At 41.2% G+C, this 17,407-nt stretch overlaps 1 protein-coding gene across 2 annotated transcripts in view; it reads right to left on the reverse strand.

Annotated features, from left to right (window-relative positions):
- Window positions 1-15,908: 15,908 nt before the first annotated feature.
- The window catches only part of trit1 (tRNA isopentenyltransferase 1), a 48,134-nt gene continuing 46,635 nt past the window's right edge, over window positions 15,909-17,407 (reverse strand). For both annotated transcript variants that reach the window (XM_037795379.1, XM_037795378.1), the window contains exons 10-11: window positions 17,213-17,330; window positions 15,909-16,790 (exon numbers count right to left, since the gene is read on the reverse strand). In XM_037795379.1, coding sequence (XP_037651307.1) covers window positions 16,564-16,790; window positions 17,213-17,330 — 345 coding nt within the window. In that variant the 3' untranslated portion in view covers window positions 15,909-16,563. The remainder of the gene's footprint in view (window positions 16,791-17,212; window positions 17,331-17,407) is intronic.

Below are 17,407 nucleotides of genomic sequence, written 5' to 3' on the forward strand. Positions count from 1 at the left end.
CCACTGATGTTGTGTGTCTGTAGAGTTTTAGAGCGCCATCCATGACATTAGTCAATGTAATAACTAATGCAAATGTGTTATATGTGGTGCAAAGCTGGAACAGTGGATTATGAATCACATTAGCTGCTATAGCACCCACAATGATAATCTCAATAGATATATAACTAGGATAAAAAATAAATAAAAATAAAATAATAATAATAATAATAATAATAATAATAGATACAGTATCGCCATGAAACTTCCCCAGTTAATTACTTACATTAAGAATTTTTTTTGTATTACAAGTTTTCTGAAACTATTTTATTAAATATGTGCTAATTTACATTTATTTCCAGAACAGAAATCTGAACTTTGTGTTCAAGATTCTTGTTTCATTTTGTTGACATATTAGAGTCAAAGGTTTTTACAAAGGTGATTTTGGATATCTCTTTGTATCACTACATAAATCAATACTGTCAGCAGCCATAAAAAAACAATTTATGCCATGTTTTTAGGAATAAAATGTTCTATAAATCAGGCTATGAATGGTATATGAACAAACCGCTCAGTAAAAACCATCAGAATATAGATAGGAATGAAACTGGAAAGTTTGGTGGAAGTAAGTGCTGCTGAAGTGGAGATTTCTGGCTCAGAGTCTGAGGAAAAACCTAATTTGGAGAAACAAGCCTTTAAAGATATGCATTATAAAATCCCATACATTTTGCAAAACACTACAGGTGAATAGGTTACAAAAATAACTAATAAATATCACCATGAAACTTCCCCAGTTGATTACTTACAGTAAGTTTTCTGAGTTTTTATTTTTAAATATGTAAATGAGACTAACTTTTGGTGAATTTAGGAGAAACCTACAGACGCAAATAGACAAAGTAGTAAAATAAACACCCAAATGTGTATTTTGGATGTTTTATTTCTACCAGTCTGAAGGAAGATATGTTATGGAAGCAAAAAACCCCAAATCTCAAAATTGATCAGTGCATGAAAAACAATGTTTTTGCCTGGGGTGTCTCGTTTTAACTAACACTTATTCTGGCAACACACACAATGTCAGCAAAGTTTTAAAGGACAGGTTCACAGTTGTTTGAGGCCGTCTTAAAACAATAATCAGGTGCCCATATGAACACTGCAACAGGTTTTTCATTCTGTAATCATTCCTCTTGTTCACACTGGCCATTAAGAGATTCTTTCCTAATGTGATTCCAATGTGAGTGATGGGGGACAAAATCCACAGTCCTCATCCTGTGCAAAAATGTATTCAAAAGTTTATCTGAAGCCATTGCAGCTCAACAACGAAACACTGTTTTGAAAACACCAAAATGTATAAATGTGGTCTACATCTACTTGATTTGACTGAGTCAGACTAAAACCTCATAATAACTTCAGATAATCTGAACACAAGGATGAGGACTGTGGAATTTTGTCTCCCATTACTTCCATTGGAATCGCATTAGGAAGTCGTCTTTTAATAGCAAGTGTGAACAGGAAATCATCACACACACACATCCATAAAAAGTCTTTGCAGGTGTTGGGTAACAATAAACCGCACACCTACACGCACGTGCTATCCTGTTTCCTGTTCTTCATTAAATTCTGCATGAACTCGACAATGTTTGAATGGTCTTCCTCACCTGATGTTTCTTGCTATTTTAGTACTGCATAGTGTAATACTGCATTGTTTCACTGACCTAAACTTCTCAGATGAAACAATATAAATATGGGAAAGCACTTTTTGATCAAACTGTAAATCTCTCATAGACATGCAACCTGTGATGAGGGGTCACATGCAAAAGCAGGGTACAAACCACTGGTATAGATGATGACCATTAAAAGGTAACACTTCATTTTACAGGTCTGCAAATATCATGGTAATTAGGTGATAATTAGCAAGTAACCCGTTTGAAATTTCTTTGGAATTACTGTCAAATTACCCCAATATTTATCTAAAATACTAAAATGTATAGAAAATTACTTTATTATAAACATTATTTAATGATTATATTACGCTACATACAAAGTTAATTGATATGCTTTTTTTGTCCATGTCTGCTGGTAAATAGATGATAATTAGCAAATAACTTCTTTGAAATTTCTTTAAAAACTCCCTGAATCATTACATCAGCTAACAGGTTACATTTGTGTAGACAATCAGTCACAGAATAGTGAGATTTGTGCCTGATCATAAGTGTCTTCTATGAGTTTTGGTTTTCCACCTCCGATGGAGAGCAGCACACAGCTGCCTCTCAAGCCTAAGGGCCGTAATTTAACGATTATACGCTATTTTAGCATATAATTATTAAATAATGTTTATAATAAAGTCATTTTCTACCAATTTTGAGGTAAATATTGGGGTAATTTGGCAGTAATTCCAAAACAATTTCAAACCGGTTACTTTATTATTATCACCTAATTACCATGAAATTTGGGGAGCTGTAAAATGAAGTGTTGCCCATTAAAAAACAAAACATAAAAATAGAAATAAAGGCACTTTAAGGCACAAATTAAGTTGGCCAACAAACTAATCAAGGACTTACACAGAGAATACACAAAATTCTCTGATTCCAGCTTCTTAAATATGAATATTTTCTGTTTTTTTTACTCCTCTATGACAGTAAACTGAATATCTTTGGACAAAACAAGACATTTGAGGGCGTCATCTTGGGCTTTGGGAAACACCGATCGACATTTTTCATGACGTTTTATAGAACAAACAACTAATCGATTAATCGAGAAAATAATCAACAGATTAATAAACGATGAAAACAATCGTTAGTTGCAGCCCTAGTTGAATGCCTCTCATGGTACAGTGTGTTCTTGTATTTCAGGACTTACTTCGGTCATGTCCCCTATCCTACCACAAGAGGGCAGCAAAAGATCAATTTATAAAACACTGCAAAACCAACCAATTAAGATAAATAATTTACACTTTATTGGAAACCAAACAGAAGCGGTCTACTTCCCCACAGCTCAGAAGACCTTCTGAAACTATAATAGCTGTTCCAAATAAGCAGTAATGTTTGATAATTAAACAACTTTTAAAACATGTAATTAAACAGTTTGGGGTCACGGTGGCGGTTATAAGGCCCCGAGTAGGTTTTTAAAAGAGAATTAGCTTCAGGCACACAGTCCAGCTGCCTGGCTGCACTGTACAGTGTAAAGTAGGGCAGGGGGACACAGGAGGGCCTGTCACAAGTTATATATGGAAAAGAGAGCAGCAAGCAGATACTGTACCATCTTATAGGGCAAAATACAACCACAGCTTACACACAGAGAAAGAAGCAGCTGTGAGGAAAGACACTCCTGGATTCAAAGTGATTTGGAAGTAAAATGAAAAAGATAGTAGGCAAATAGTGGAGTAACTGGTATCCACGGGTCTGGCTTGGTGCCCTAACTGTCATGTAATAAATAAGGAACCAACCATTTTACTTCCCGAATGCATTCAAATTCAAACCTGCACTACTTCTGGAAAATGTAAAGTGTTTACCGCCTTTCAATGGACAACATGATGCATTGTGACTTTGTGGACTGAAAGTTGCTGCAGATTTTGTAAATTGTTTTGTAAAGATTTTGTAGATTTTGTAAATTGTCACAGCCAAAAACTACGTGTTCTAGGTTTTTTCTCTAGACCTTTATTCTTGTCAAGCCCAGATCAGATCGTCACGGGACATTAAAACTCATTGAAACCCAGACAAGTGAAAATATTGGAGGGCTATTACCTTCTCAATAGTCTGGGACACGCTGGGCCTTTCAATAAAGAACTCATTTACAACTTATTTCGTAAGGAAATGAGGGAGCAAATTATGCAAATACAGAGCGTCATTGTAGGTTTTAGACAACTGTAATGTACCTGAGTTGTGAAACCTGCAGAGCAAACAGGGTCATGGTGAGAGGGGGAATTTTCTTTTCAGTTAGACTCTCCAAACATTCAAGGCTATCAGATAAAACCAAAGTTCCCCTAAAATGTTTTGCAAATTCCCGGCTCGTATTGCTGCTTTCCCTCTTCGCAGTAAGTCGTGCCGCAGCAGGAGGGCTCGGCCCAAACGGATCAGCTATTAACCGTTAACTGCCCCACGGAGGGAACACCTTATCAACCACATTCAACAACAGTGGTTTCCCTCCGTTGGCTTCCACTCCCGCCTTTCATTGAACTTTGAGTCAGCCCACACACACACACGCACACACACACACACACACACAGTCTCTCTTTTCCCTCATTGTCTCCCGCTCTCACGACTAACTGAAGAGCACATCACACATAACATATTTCATATCAGCAGTCAGTCGTTGTCCTCGCCAGCCGCCATGTAAAACAGCCCGGCTGTTGTTACGGCTGGTGACCAACTGCTGCTCCGCACAACCTGCTCTGTACAAATGTGCTGACCAACTGTGCAGTGCAACATTTCTGTGTCCATGTAACACATCTATGTGTGTCTGCGAGTGTATTTGTGCAGCTGTATGAGGACAAGTGTTTTCTAGTCACTGAAAATGAAGAAATCTGCTGGTTTTTTTTAAATACATTTTGGCCCTTTTTTTCTCTGAAAGTTGGTTGTTTGGTGGCGTTAGAGAAAGAGAACAAATGTAGGTAATAGATGTAAACAGTAAATGTTTTCAGTCATTTCATTTCAGACAAGTGATGTACATACAGTATGCAAAGGAGGTCAGAACCACAGCAACACTTGTGGTATAAACAACAACTTTATATTGAGACCAGCGTGTTTTGGCTTGTGATCTTCATCAGGGTGATCCACAGTTAAGTTGTTCTTTATACTACAAGTCAGAGGTGGGACCAAGGGATCATAATGCCCTCTTCACCAATTGTATAATGCTGTTTTAACAACAGAGTAACTGGTGCCAACTGGCGCTCAGTAACGCAACGTTAGTTCTTCATGGTTTTCTCCTGTAACTTGATTGAATGATGTCGGATTGGTTCAAACAAAGTGGATCTGGGAAATTAAGTGTAAGATAATCAAATGCAAGTCAAATATTCACCAAAAGTCCAGAGTTCAACAAAAGAAAAACACTTTTCGGGGAATAAATAACAAAAGATAGAAATTCAGTTTGTTCAGTTCAGTTTTTCCACCCATTATTTAAATCCTTTTCCCAAACAAATCAATAAAGGATCCCTCAAAAAGTAAATAACCCCAACATCCCCGACGCTGTTGGAAATACCCCCGGTACCGGGCAGTTGATCATCTTCTTGCACACACTTTTTAAATAACTAATATCTTTGGACTTGGGGGAAGGTATCAAGTATTTTCAAGTCAAAAGGCTCTTGTCCAAGTAAAGTCACAAGTCGCTGGTGTTTAACACCAAGTCGAGTTGCAAGTTGCACCTCTGCTTTATACTACAAGTGTTACTGGGGTTTTGACCTCTTCTGACTTTTTCATTTCTCCGTGCATCTTAGAAGTAGGTGAAGTTGTGCCAGAAATCCCTACACTGTATATATGCAGCTCAGCAGCATGTATACATAAAGTATCAACTGTGTCAAAAAACATAGTTCTATTGCTTTTATGGTCAATAGAGTTTTTCTGAATCAGAATTTAGAAGTGATTAGGAGTAAAAAACAGGAGGAACAACAGGTATATCTGTACAAGTCAAGATATTATTATAACCTCTCCTCATGTTAGTGTAGTGATATAGCTTCATTCTTTCTATAGTGTTGCACATGGGTAAAGCTTCAAATGCTGCATTTGCTGCAAGGAACACAGCTAAAGTGCCCTCTTGGATATCTAGATAAGACATGATAAAGTGCTCTCTACAGTGCCCTTCCAGTGGAGAAAACATGATAAAGTGCCCTCTAGGGTGCCTATGCAGTGGAGAAAACATGAAAAAGTGACCTATAGGGTGCCCATCCTCTGGAGAAAACACAATAAATTGCCCTCTACCGTGCCCATCCTGTGGAGAAAGCATTATAAATTGGCCTCTAGGGAGCCTATCCAGTGGAGAAAACATGATAAATTGCCCTCTACCGTGCCCATCCTGTGGATAAATATGATAAATTGCCCTCTAGGGTGCCCTTCCAGTGGAGAAAACATGAAAAAGTGACTTCTAGGGTGCCCTTCCAGTGGAGAAAACATGAAAAAGTGACCTATAGGGTGCCCATCCTGTGGAGAAAACGCAATAAAATGCCCTCTACCGTGCCCTTCCAGTGGAGAAAACATGATAAATTGGCCTCTAGGGTGCCCTTCCAGTGGAGAAATCATGAAAAAGTGACTTCTAGGGTGCCCTTCCAGTGGAGAAAATGTGATGAAGTACTCTCTTGGATGCCCATATGGTTGATAAAACATCATAAAGTGCCCTCTAGGGTGTCCTTAAAATGGAGAAAACATGATGCAGTGCCATATAGGCTGCCCTACACGCTAGAAAAGTTTCTGCGCACTACAGTCCCTTTTATTTTTTTTCGCATCTGCCACTCAGGCAGCCCGAGTCCGCCACTGCAGCTACTGGTTCTAGGAGAAAAAGCCAATTGCATGACTGTTAAAGAATCAATAGAGCACATTACATAACTTCAAAGCCTTGGATCAAATATCACATATGTTGTATGTCTGCTGTCGAATGCATAAGTCTCATGTTTCCCATGCATCAACTGGACATACACATATAGAGCATATATATAGTTTGCAAAAGAGAAATGCACAAATGTAGAGCACAGTCAGTGAATATCTGAAATATCTGACAGTCTATGAGTTGTGTGTGTGAGACCGTATTGAGTCCCTATCCTGCCTGCTGCTGCTTAGCATGTTGAAGCACACGACTTCTTCATATAAAGGGGCTCTTTGTTTGAAACGGGGTGAAGAGAAAATGTGTGGAGCGCACATGTGTGTGCACAACAGCTGCTATTGGTCTACATGCCGTCTAATGTTACATTGGGTTGCATAACACACTTGAAACATGGGTGAGCCGTGGGCTGTTAAAAAAAGTGGACACACACACACACACATCTGTTTTACAATATACCTGTAAAAAGCTATCAGAGCTCCAACTTTGAACTACTGCAGCAGCTTTTACAGTTTTGAGTGAAGTATCAGTAACACAATGAAACTTAAGTAGTTTAAATTTAGAGATTGTCACGTGTTTAATGCAGTCCTAAAAATCTATGGAAACAAAGCAAAAAGTATCTGGGGGTTCATACAAATGTTTTTTGTGGCAGATGGATTAAATTTAAGATGGTTTATCATTTAGCTTTAGAGCTACTTCATGTCATCCATGATCTTATCAACCCTGTCCCCTACAAAACTCAACCCCCTCAAACTTAAGCTAAATTTTGGTGAGGAAAACCTGGCATGGTCATTTTCAAAAGGGGTCCCTTGACCTCTAACCTCAAGATATGTGAATGAAAATGGGTTCTATGGGTACCCGAGAGTCTCCCCTTTACAGACATGCCCACTTTATGATGATCACATGCAGTTTGGGGCAAGTCCTAGTCAAGTCAGCACACTGACACACTGACACACTGACAGCTGTTGTTGCCTGTTGGGCTGCAGTTTGCCATGTTATGATTTGAGCATATTTTTCATGCTAAATGCAGTACCTGGGAGGGTTTCTGGACAATATTTGTGTTGTTAATTTATTTCCAATAATCAATATACACATACATTTGCATAAAGCAAGCATATTTGCCCACACCCATGTCTATAAGAATAATAAATACCTGACAAAACTCCCTTTAAGGTACATTTTGAACAGATAAAACGTGTGATTCATTTGCGATTAATCATGATTAACTATATGGACAAACATGTGATTAATCGCAATTAAATATTTTAATTGATTGACAGCCCTAGTCAAATCAAATTTCCAAACAGACAGTGGAAGGAATAGAGGGTGAATAGGGGTCTGCAGCAGGTTAATCTGGTCATGGATCAAGTATAGAATGATTTTTGCAGACTAACTTCCAAAAAAAATAAACTTACATAATGTACACTTCATGGTATAAAATGTCATGGTGTTAGAATGTGGGTATACTTCTTTAATCTTAACCTAATCCTAAATCACACTTCGACCCTAAACCCAAGCTATTCTGTCCTTTTGATGACACAAGAACAAGAAGAAGCAGCAGCACACACTCAACGCAGCCTGTCTGCACTTTGCTGACTTCCAGCCCGGCAGTGAAAGCGTTAAGCGCTGCAGTATGGGAGGCTCCCGACCACGCCCACTCTCAGCCTATTTGCATATTGGGCGGGAAGCTCTGGCTCTTTGTTGCTGTTGAGCCCAGCCACAGCCCCGCCCACAAAACGCCGCACTGGCGGGAAAAAGCCGGCTCCGGCGCTTAAGCCACTGACAATGGAGAAACACACACACACACACACACACATACATACACACACACAGACACACAGACACACACACCCTCTTTGTCTCACATACTGTACACTGCAGAGAGTACATTGCTCCCTCTGCACACACATGGCAATAAAATGAACACATACACACATACATGCTCTCACACACACACACACACACACACACACACACACACACACACACTAGGCAGTCTGGCTGCATTGTTGGTCCTTTATGGGCTGGCACACCCATTTCCTGCCTGAGAGCAAAGGTGAAAACAAGTGGACACACAGATAATTAAGAGACGAAATGGACAGAGATGATTTATGATGATATGAAGGAAGATGAGGGAGAAACACGCGCGCGCACACACACACACGCGCGCGCACACACACACACACACACACACACACACACACACACACACACACACAAAGTGTGAGAGGAGTGTGAGACAATGACATTTATGTGGCCCACCAGACACAATACATCAAGGATAAGCAGCTTTGTCTAAAATAAGCACATTACTCACAATACGTGACGATACAGTTGTGTGTGTATGTGTGTGTGTGTGTGTGTGTGTGTGTGTGTGTGTGTGTGTATGAGTGCGTGCCCTCCTAAGTGTTGCCCTGGGAAAAAAAGTTCACTGGGTTGCTGGAAAAACAGGAAGGCATGTCATGCTCTGGATTGGGAAGGGTAGAAGAAGAAGGGAAAAAAGTACCGAGCGGCCCCCGCATTACATAACCGGGCAGGAAATATGCAGCAGAGAGAGAGAGAGAGAGAGAGAGAGAGAGAGAGACTAAAGGAAGCCATGCATACACTGCACCTATGACACTTTCCTTAGAGGCTTTTCACATCTAATCACATCTCTTCCTCCCTTCGTCCTTCTGTCGCTTTTTCGTGTATATACGGCGGCAGCGGCCACTTCAGGAGCCAGACAGCGTGACAAAGAAGAGAGAGAGAGGGAGGGAGGGAGCTGCATAAACTCATTGAACCTCGTTTGTCCCTATAGACACACACACACACGCATCAATAAATGATGGTCTTCACTTGGCTCTGGATGCAAAGCCTCCATCAGACTGCATTGAAACAAAAAAGGTTGCTTCTACACACTCCTTCCTCTTTATGCAGCTCTGGCCATGTGTGTGTGTGTGTGTAATCCATAATGCATATAGGTACAAACACACAGCTATTACACGTATGCAGAGTAGGCTTGCCGCGGTAGCTGGAGTTAGCGGTGTTACACGGTGTTTGAGCACACACCGATTACATTACTTGCCCACCCACCACCCGACCTCCGTTTAATAGAAATAAAACCCATTTAGTTCATTTTTCCCCGTATCAGCGCCGTGTTATCAATACAGAGTCGAACAACGGACACTAAAAAAACTGAAAGTGTCTGCTCCGTACGGAGTCTCAGCTCAGAGTAGCAGGAGTCAGATTTCACACTTCATCATCACGGAACGAGTGAGAGTTCACAGACAAGACGCTGGCGAGCCCAGTCGCACAGCAGTTTCTGAAATAGTCACGAAATTGAATGTATTGATTCGTGTACATAGATACGAATTTCACTTTTTTTTTGTGATGGTCAGCATGAAATCTATTTGTATGTGATCTACGTAATTGGGAACTGGGAAGTATAAAGAGCGGCGAATGCTGCGTACGGAGGCGGTCGGGGTGGAGGGTGGGTCAAACAACACCGGACTTTTGCCCAGTAGCCCGCTGCTCACGTCCCGTGTGAAACCACAAGTCAAAGTTGATTTTTTATCACGTAACTTCCGCACTTAAGTTACAGCACTTCCAGAGTTATTTTAACCCAAATCACGATCTTTTCCTAAACCTAACTAAGCAGTTTGATTTTGAAAAGACTGGAGAGGAAATTGACAAATGCGTCACGTATTGCTGGAGATTTGTAGGAAAACTCACCAAAAATACGTCGTTGAAAGTCGCGCTTAGTGTCACGAAAAAAAGGGAAATTCGTGTCTATGTACACAAATCAAATAGATTAAATTTCGTGACCATTTCACAAACTGCCATGAGACTGTGTTGCGATGGCGGAGGATTTGGAGTCAAAGTGAAAAGCAAAACTGCCTATTTGGCAATATTTCGGATTTAAACCCAATGCTATAAGGGAACTATAACGTTAAGGAAGTAATCGCCGTGAGGAAGACGGAGCGCTCACAGCAGCCGCGTCAGGTTTCCACCTGACGCCGCTGCAGCGAAAGCTCGACCGGAGAGGCCAGACATACAGCCATCCAACGCTCTGAAGGTATCGAGCGTCATCTTTTCTTGCAAAATGTCAAGAATGTGTAATCAGTATCACCGGTGTCACAAGTTTATTAACTGGCGGGAACATTTCCTCACCGTGACATCCCTACTGCAGAGAGAACCACAAACACACACAACCACTAGAGTGGCTACATGGGTTGTGGGGTGTGTGTGTGTGTGTTTCTTATTATATTGCTAATATAAAACGTGCAAAAAAAGAAAAAAGAGAAAGCAGGCCTTTTCATGTGCACACACACAGAGAACAACACAATGGTCTTTTATCTGATTGAGTCACACCTGACAGTGTTGAGTTTCTCACTTGGTTACGCAACACCCAAATTTTGAATTTGTCTTTGTCCTCTTCCTGATAGACAGCAAAACATGGTCCTGAACAGAGGAAGCTCGCATACACCAATCTTTAAAAAGACAGTAAATGAGGAAATAATGTTAGAGTGCACAAATAAGAGCCCTCGGTTTACTCTGTACTCGAGATAAAGCTCAAATAAACTCATGCCCACAACAGCTGGCAGCCTGGTAATTGACCTTTTTTCCACTCTTGCTTACAGAAGTTACACATTCTTAACCAAGACCTTCACGTTCCACATGCTTCTACTCTGAGATTATAAGACTGTGTGGTGTCTCTGCCAAATATTTGTCCTTCTGTGTTATCTGTAAACATGTTTCACGCTCCACATTAGCGGTGCGGACATTTCTCATAAATAAAATGTTCTTCGTGGTCGTCATGTCAACAGCGTCTTGGACCACAGCTGCTGCTCTATCTGATTAGCTGCTTGCATGTCTGTGTGTGTATGTGTGTGTGTGTGTGTGTGTACTGTAGGTGCGTGTGGGTGTGTCTTTTTTTTTGTCTCGCCAGGGCCAGATGGCAGAGAATGTTTAGTCAAATGGGATTAGAGATTAGGATTAAGTGGACTTCAAATTACCTAGACGCAGAGTCACTGGATGACACACTACTACAGCTCTGAGGCGGAGAGGCCCGGCAAATTCAACAACACACACTCTGATTAGCATCAGTAGCATACAAACAACAAAAAAAGAAGTTTCACTCATAGATAACCAGTGTATTACTGATGGATTCCTTAAGAGAATAGTTTGATATTTAGGCAATAAACTGAATTGCTTTCTTGTTAGATGAGAAAATTCATACCACTCTCATATCTGTATCTAAATGTAAAGTTATTTAGCTTAGCATAAAGACTGGAAACAGAGGGAAACATCTAGCCTGGCTCTGTCCAAAGGTAACGTAAACCTCCAACCAGCACCTCTAAAGCTTTCAAATTTGAAAAGCACAAATCAGCTGGCAATTTTTCTCGAATAATTACAAAAACAATTGATCAATTATCAAAATTGACTAATTTCCTGTTGACTGATCTTTTCAGCACTAAATCACCAACCCGGTCTCACTCCCAACTCGTAAAAAATACTTTGAGAAGTGCCCCTTGGCATCGGATACTGACGCATTGAGGCGCCCTTTAGTATGTGGCTTTCAACTAATACCAATCTAAACCCACCCACGGCGTTAATCGACGATCAGAGCATGTGACGTGGTATTAAGAGCGTGTGAGTCCAGTTCAGGGCGGGCGAGAGGGGTAGTGAATGAGTCAAACAAACCCTGGACTTTAAACCGGGAGGCCGCTGCTCGTGGCCCGTGTGAAACTAAAAGTAACCTCTGACTTATTTTGTCACATAGTTCCGCGAGTCACGTGATCGCTATAGTCACATGAGCCGCTAGTCACGTGAGCCAAACTTCAGTGAAGCCAATGCCAACCACAACCGTTTCCTAACCCTAACGAAGTGTGTCACCTTACTGTGAAAACTGAAGTTTGTTTTGAAAGGACACGATGCATGTAACGCGCATGTATTGACACGCCATCCCTGGTCTGCCCAAAAGTAACGCAAGAGGGGTACCCCGTGTCTCCGATGACGAAGGAGGTGTACTTGACGAGTTGGGAGTGAGAATGTGTTCCATTCACACAAACATCACTGTCATATATCCATCATGATACATGATAACTAGGTGATATCTCACAAGTTGATGTCAAAGTGATGCACAGAAAAAGTGATGTCTAGTCAAAAGTATTCATGTGCAGCACACACTGGATGCAGTATATGCAGCAAAGCCGGTACCAGAGGCCCAAACCCCATGGCAAACAGGCCAGCAGACACAGACAACAAGCATCTATAGGCTGCAGCATGTTACATAAGTAAGCCTGTAGTTCCCCCACGGTGGGCCTCATGTATAGGACAGTGTGTGCTCTGTGAGCATGTTACAGCTAGCCGCTATAGGGAGGACTGGACGGAGAGAGGGAGAGACAGAAATGGAGCGCTAGAGCTGGGTGAATTATCGTGCGGCTCGCTGACTGATGCAGCTATACATATAAATACACACACACACACACACACACACTCTCTAAGCGTGCTCGAGTCGCAGCAGTCATCAAATCAAACACTCAAGAAAGCCAAAAACTCCACTTTAAGAGGAAGGTCATAGTTGCAGGTTTCCCATTTCAAAGCTGGTCTGGTGTGTTGATTCTTTGTGCTCACTGTCTGCAGCTAATGAGTTTGTCCAGCGCAAGTACGTGTGTCTGTGTGTGTCCATAGATGATCCACCGCCATCGCGTAAATCACTAATTAGCCTTGTGACCGCGGACGCTGCCCTAGTTCTCCACTTCTGCGAATACACGCGGTTCAAGAGGCCTTATGTCATTGAGTTGCACAAGCTTTTCTTTTTTAAAACGTCGGAGTGATTCAGCAGTGCCTGGAGGTGCCAGGGCCAGACTTGCCAGGGCCAGACTTGCCGAGGCACTCGAGATAAGAACATACCACACACCGAGTTACTTAAGAAAATGTGAGGCTTTTCAAACATGTATCAGATGACTCATGATAACAATTTCTCTGATACAAAGATCACTCTCGTCGTTTGTGTTTTTGTAATTACAGAGATTATAGATTAGAAAAAAAATTAAATCCCAGACGGGGAGAAGAAAACAAAGCGGTTGTAAAACGTACAACGGAAGGAAAGAATAACAAACCAGAATCCAAACAGAGAGGGTAATAAAAAACAGACACCAGTTGCACAGTGACCTTTGCTATCAGTGTGACTGCATACTGTATGGTAAGCCCCCAGTAAGCTTGAGGCCTGACCCAGTTTGGAAAGAGAGAATGTGGGACACACACACACACACACACATACACAAACACACACACACATTTCCAGCTATTATATGGTTGGAAATATTTTTAGTCATGTGGATGAGGTCAAACAGTGGGAGCCTGTGAACAAAACACATACTGAAAGAATACTTCTAAGACTGAAGACTTAGAGAAAGAGATGATGGAGTGTTAGCCGGGAATGTGGAACAATTGTCTTTATACTTAGAAAGGGAGGCGGGGGGAGTGTGAGAAGAAAAAGTGGCAGGTGAGGAGAGGGAGAGAGAGAGGGAAAGGGAGCGCCAACAGAGGCCGCTGGAGCGATGCCAGGTATTGTGTAAGTGGTTTTGCAGCAGGCAGGCAGGCACACCTTGGTTTGAAAGGGGTACGACACGCCGCTGGATAAACAAAGACCTGTAAACACTGCTGTGAAAACACACTCTCTCCTCACAGCCTGAGCCGGCGGTTTATACCACTGTCAGAGCAGAAATGAGCTCAGCTCTAAGCTGCACTGACAGACAACAGCTCAAATCAGGTGACTAGTTATTATCACACAATGAGCTAGAAAAACGGATTTTAAGTCCCCGTGAAACGGAAGTTAGAGCATCTTTAGCTTCTGTACCATGAGTATTCCCCAATGAAACAGAATGTTTGAGCGATATACAGTAACAAGAGGGATTTAAATCAAATCCTTCACATTTGATTGGATCGCTAAAAAGTGCTTGTAGCGCGATTGGGAGCTAGAGGACTGTGGCATCATGCACACCTCCCATGTTGCTAAAAGTTGCAGATTGATTGATGGATGTCATGATATTATTGGTTGAAAAAGGTTGGTACCATAGACTGTATATAAGAAGTGGACGTAGTCACCGTGACGTCACCCATTGGTTTGTGGACTGCCGTTTTGAAGCCTAGAGTTATGCATTTTGTCAGTCGCCATCTTGGTTATTTGCAACCAGAAGTGACACAAGAGGGTGGAGCTAAGTACAACCAAACACTGATTTACATATTTTCAGGCGACAAAAAAAAGGTTATAATTAACTTTCATGAACTGAAAACACACTGTGAAAGGGTTAAAGATGAAAACACAGACAACTCCCAGACCGGACAACACTGTGGTAGCGACCTGTCAATCACAAAGTAGCCACATCCTAAAGCATATCCTGCTTTATGGTCTATTTGACGCTAAATGGGACCATAATTTACTAAATGAACATCATGCTGTATTGAAGAAGACTTGAAACTAGCAGTTGAGACCATAAACTCATGTTTACAATATTTACTGAGGTAATAAATCAAGTGAGAAGTAGGCTCATTTTCTCATAGACTTCTATACAATCAGACTTCTTTTTGCAACCAGAGGAGTCGCCCCCTGCTGGTTATTAGAAAGAATGCACGTTTAAGGCACTTCTGCATTGACTTCACTTTTCAGACCCCGGAGTTGCCCACTGGTTGGTACCAGCTTTTGTAAGCACACATCACATTTTGTTTAAATGAGGAAAAGATGATTGGATTTTGATATAAAAATATGAATTTTTGTCTTTTTTTTGGGCATATATTGTTAAATAGGTGCACAATATGACCGGGGATGTGATCTAAAAGGGTTAAAAAGGTATGTTTCATTTCATCTTGACTTTAATGAGTAAAAGAAGGTGGCAGCGGGTTAACACTTTGTGCTGTGTAAGTATGCCAATGTGTGAGTTAAAGGTAAAACTACTGCTGATGTCATGTGAAAACCTTGTGATACAAAACACATAATCCTCCATTGGTTGAGAAACATTAAAAGGTGCTCAATACGAATTTCAGAGTATATCTATTGCCTCCACGGCTCTCAACATGGCGACAGCTGAGCCGCTAACAGTGCACACAACAGTAACAGTGCTGACAGAGCTAACAGTGTTTACCTGGGGGGGGAACCGGAGGGTGGGTGATACACTTCCACAAAGACGCCATAAGTCGGGACGGCGTTATCAGCTGTAGCTGGCGCATGAAAGCAGCGGGACATGCTCACATGAACGAACATGCACTACACGCACAGCTGTCCGGGCTATGTCAACAAAGCACAGAGAAGCTCAGATTACAACACACAAAAAGGGAGAGCGACTTCTCTGCTCAGGTAGACATTACTCATCTGTATCTTTACACAGCAAATAGTAGTTTGATGTTAAATTAATGCTCTGAATATTGAATAGAGAACTTTTAAGATTCTGGTTTATTGAACATGTTTAAAACCAAGTGGATGACGTTAAAAGTGCATGGTGGTTAAGATAAAGACAAGGACAAAAACGTACATCCTGAAATGTTAACACGTTCAAAATGGAAGATGGTATGAAACGGTATGAAAGATTGTTTCATTTTAAAATAGAAAAATAACTCTCTCTCTTATAATAGGCAGTGGGGGAAAATATATATGTTATATTATTAAAAATTATAGTTCTTTGGCTGCATGCGGCAAAAGTCCAATTCATCCTTTTGAGTCCATACTGTTGAATTGTCCCGACCTTCAGCATCTCTACAACAAAAATGAATCGCTTCAAGGATCCACACTCTGAGCAACTATGAATGAAAGTAAAAAAATGTTTTGCGGTATTTCAAATATGTTCTTTGCTATCCACATTCAGTATTATTCATTCCTACATATCTACAGGAATGAGAAGGTCGGCGATTCCATTCTTTTACCCTGACGAATAAGAAGATTGAGCAGCAGGATTAGAGAGAAAAAACAGTTCGATTCGACTCAATGGGAAGCAAGAAAGTAGCCCCATAAGGACTGTAAGGAGACAGCTGGTGCTGCAGAACAGTGGTGGAAACCTGAATGAAGATGTACGTAGTCCAGAGTCTGCGTCACTCTTGAAATGTCACAGGTACTTCCTTGTGTGTTGTCCTTGCGTCTGGGGAAGACTCCTGAGAGGTTTCGGTGCAGCCCGAGGCGACAGTAGCACGAGAGTCCTTTGAGACGCTTTCCACAGAAGAGACGGGAGCTGCAGCGGAAACCTGGGATTGGTCACAGGCTGGATCAGACTTCCTCTTCTTCCTCACATGATAGTGATGCTTTTTGGACTTCAGGTGAGCTGCAGGTAGAGAAAAATAAACAGAGATATATTGGATATAATTTGGCACGAGATAACATTGTTTCATCTCAGTGAATCATGATCCCAAATGAGTCGTGCACGAGATAAACTAAGTCCCAGAGGCGATTAGGTTTGTCATCACTCTTTATGACACTGTGGTCTTTTTAAGCACCTTAGCCCTTGAAGTGAACTGAAGTGTTGTTTATGGCCTCCACTCAGATAATACCAAGTAGAAATGGTTTCTTGACATAAGGTGTGTACTGTCACTATATATAGTAAATATATATATGGTATAAATATTCACAGAAATCTGAAAGAGATTACAGCGTTTACATTTTGATGACTAAACGCAAACATTAATTAATGGCACATGATTTTGTGAGATTAAAATGAAATTGTATGATGCGAGTCGACAGCCTCACCTGTCCACTCCAGGTCACCGATGATCACTTTGTCACACAGATCACATGTATGGCGGCTCCGTTTGTTCCTCTGCTCCGCCCCCTGAACTCTGATTGGCTGAATAGATGGCTCCTCACTCTGATTGATTGTAAAAAACATTTTTAGTTTTAGGGTTTTTTTAGGGTTAGATGTGCACTGTAGAGTTTTCTTGTAAA

Source organism: Sebastes umbrosus, chromosome 15 (assembly GCF_015220745.1).
Source record: "Sebastes umbrosus isolate fSebUmb1 chromosome 15, fSebUmb1.pri, whole genome shotgun sequence".
In the NCBI taxonomy this organism is placed as follows: domain Eukaryota; kingdom Metazoa; phylum Chordata; class Actinopteri; order Perciformes; family Sebastidae; genus Sebastes; species Sebastes umbrosus.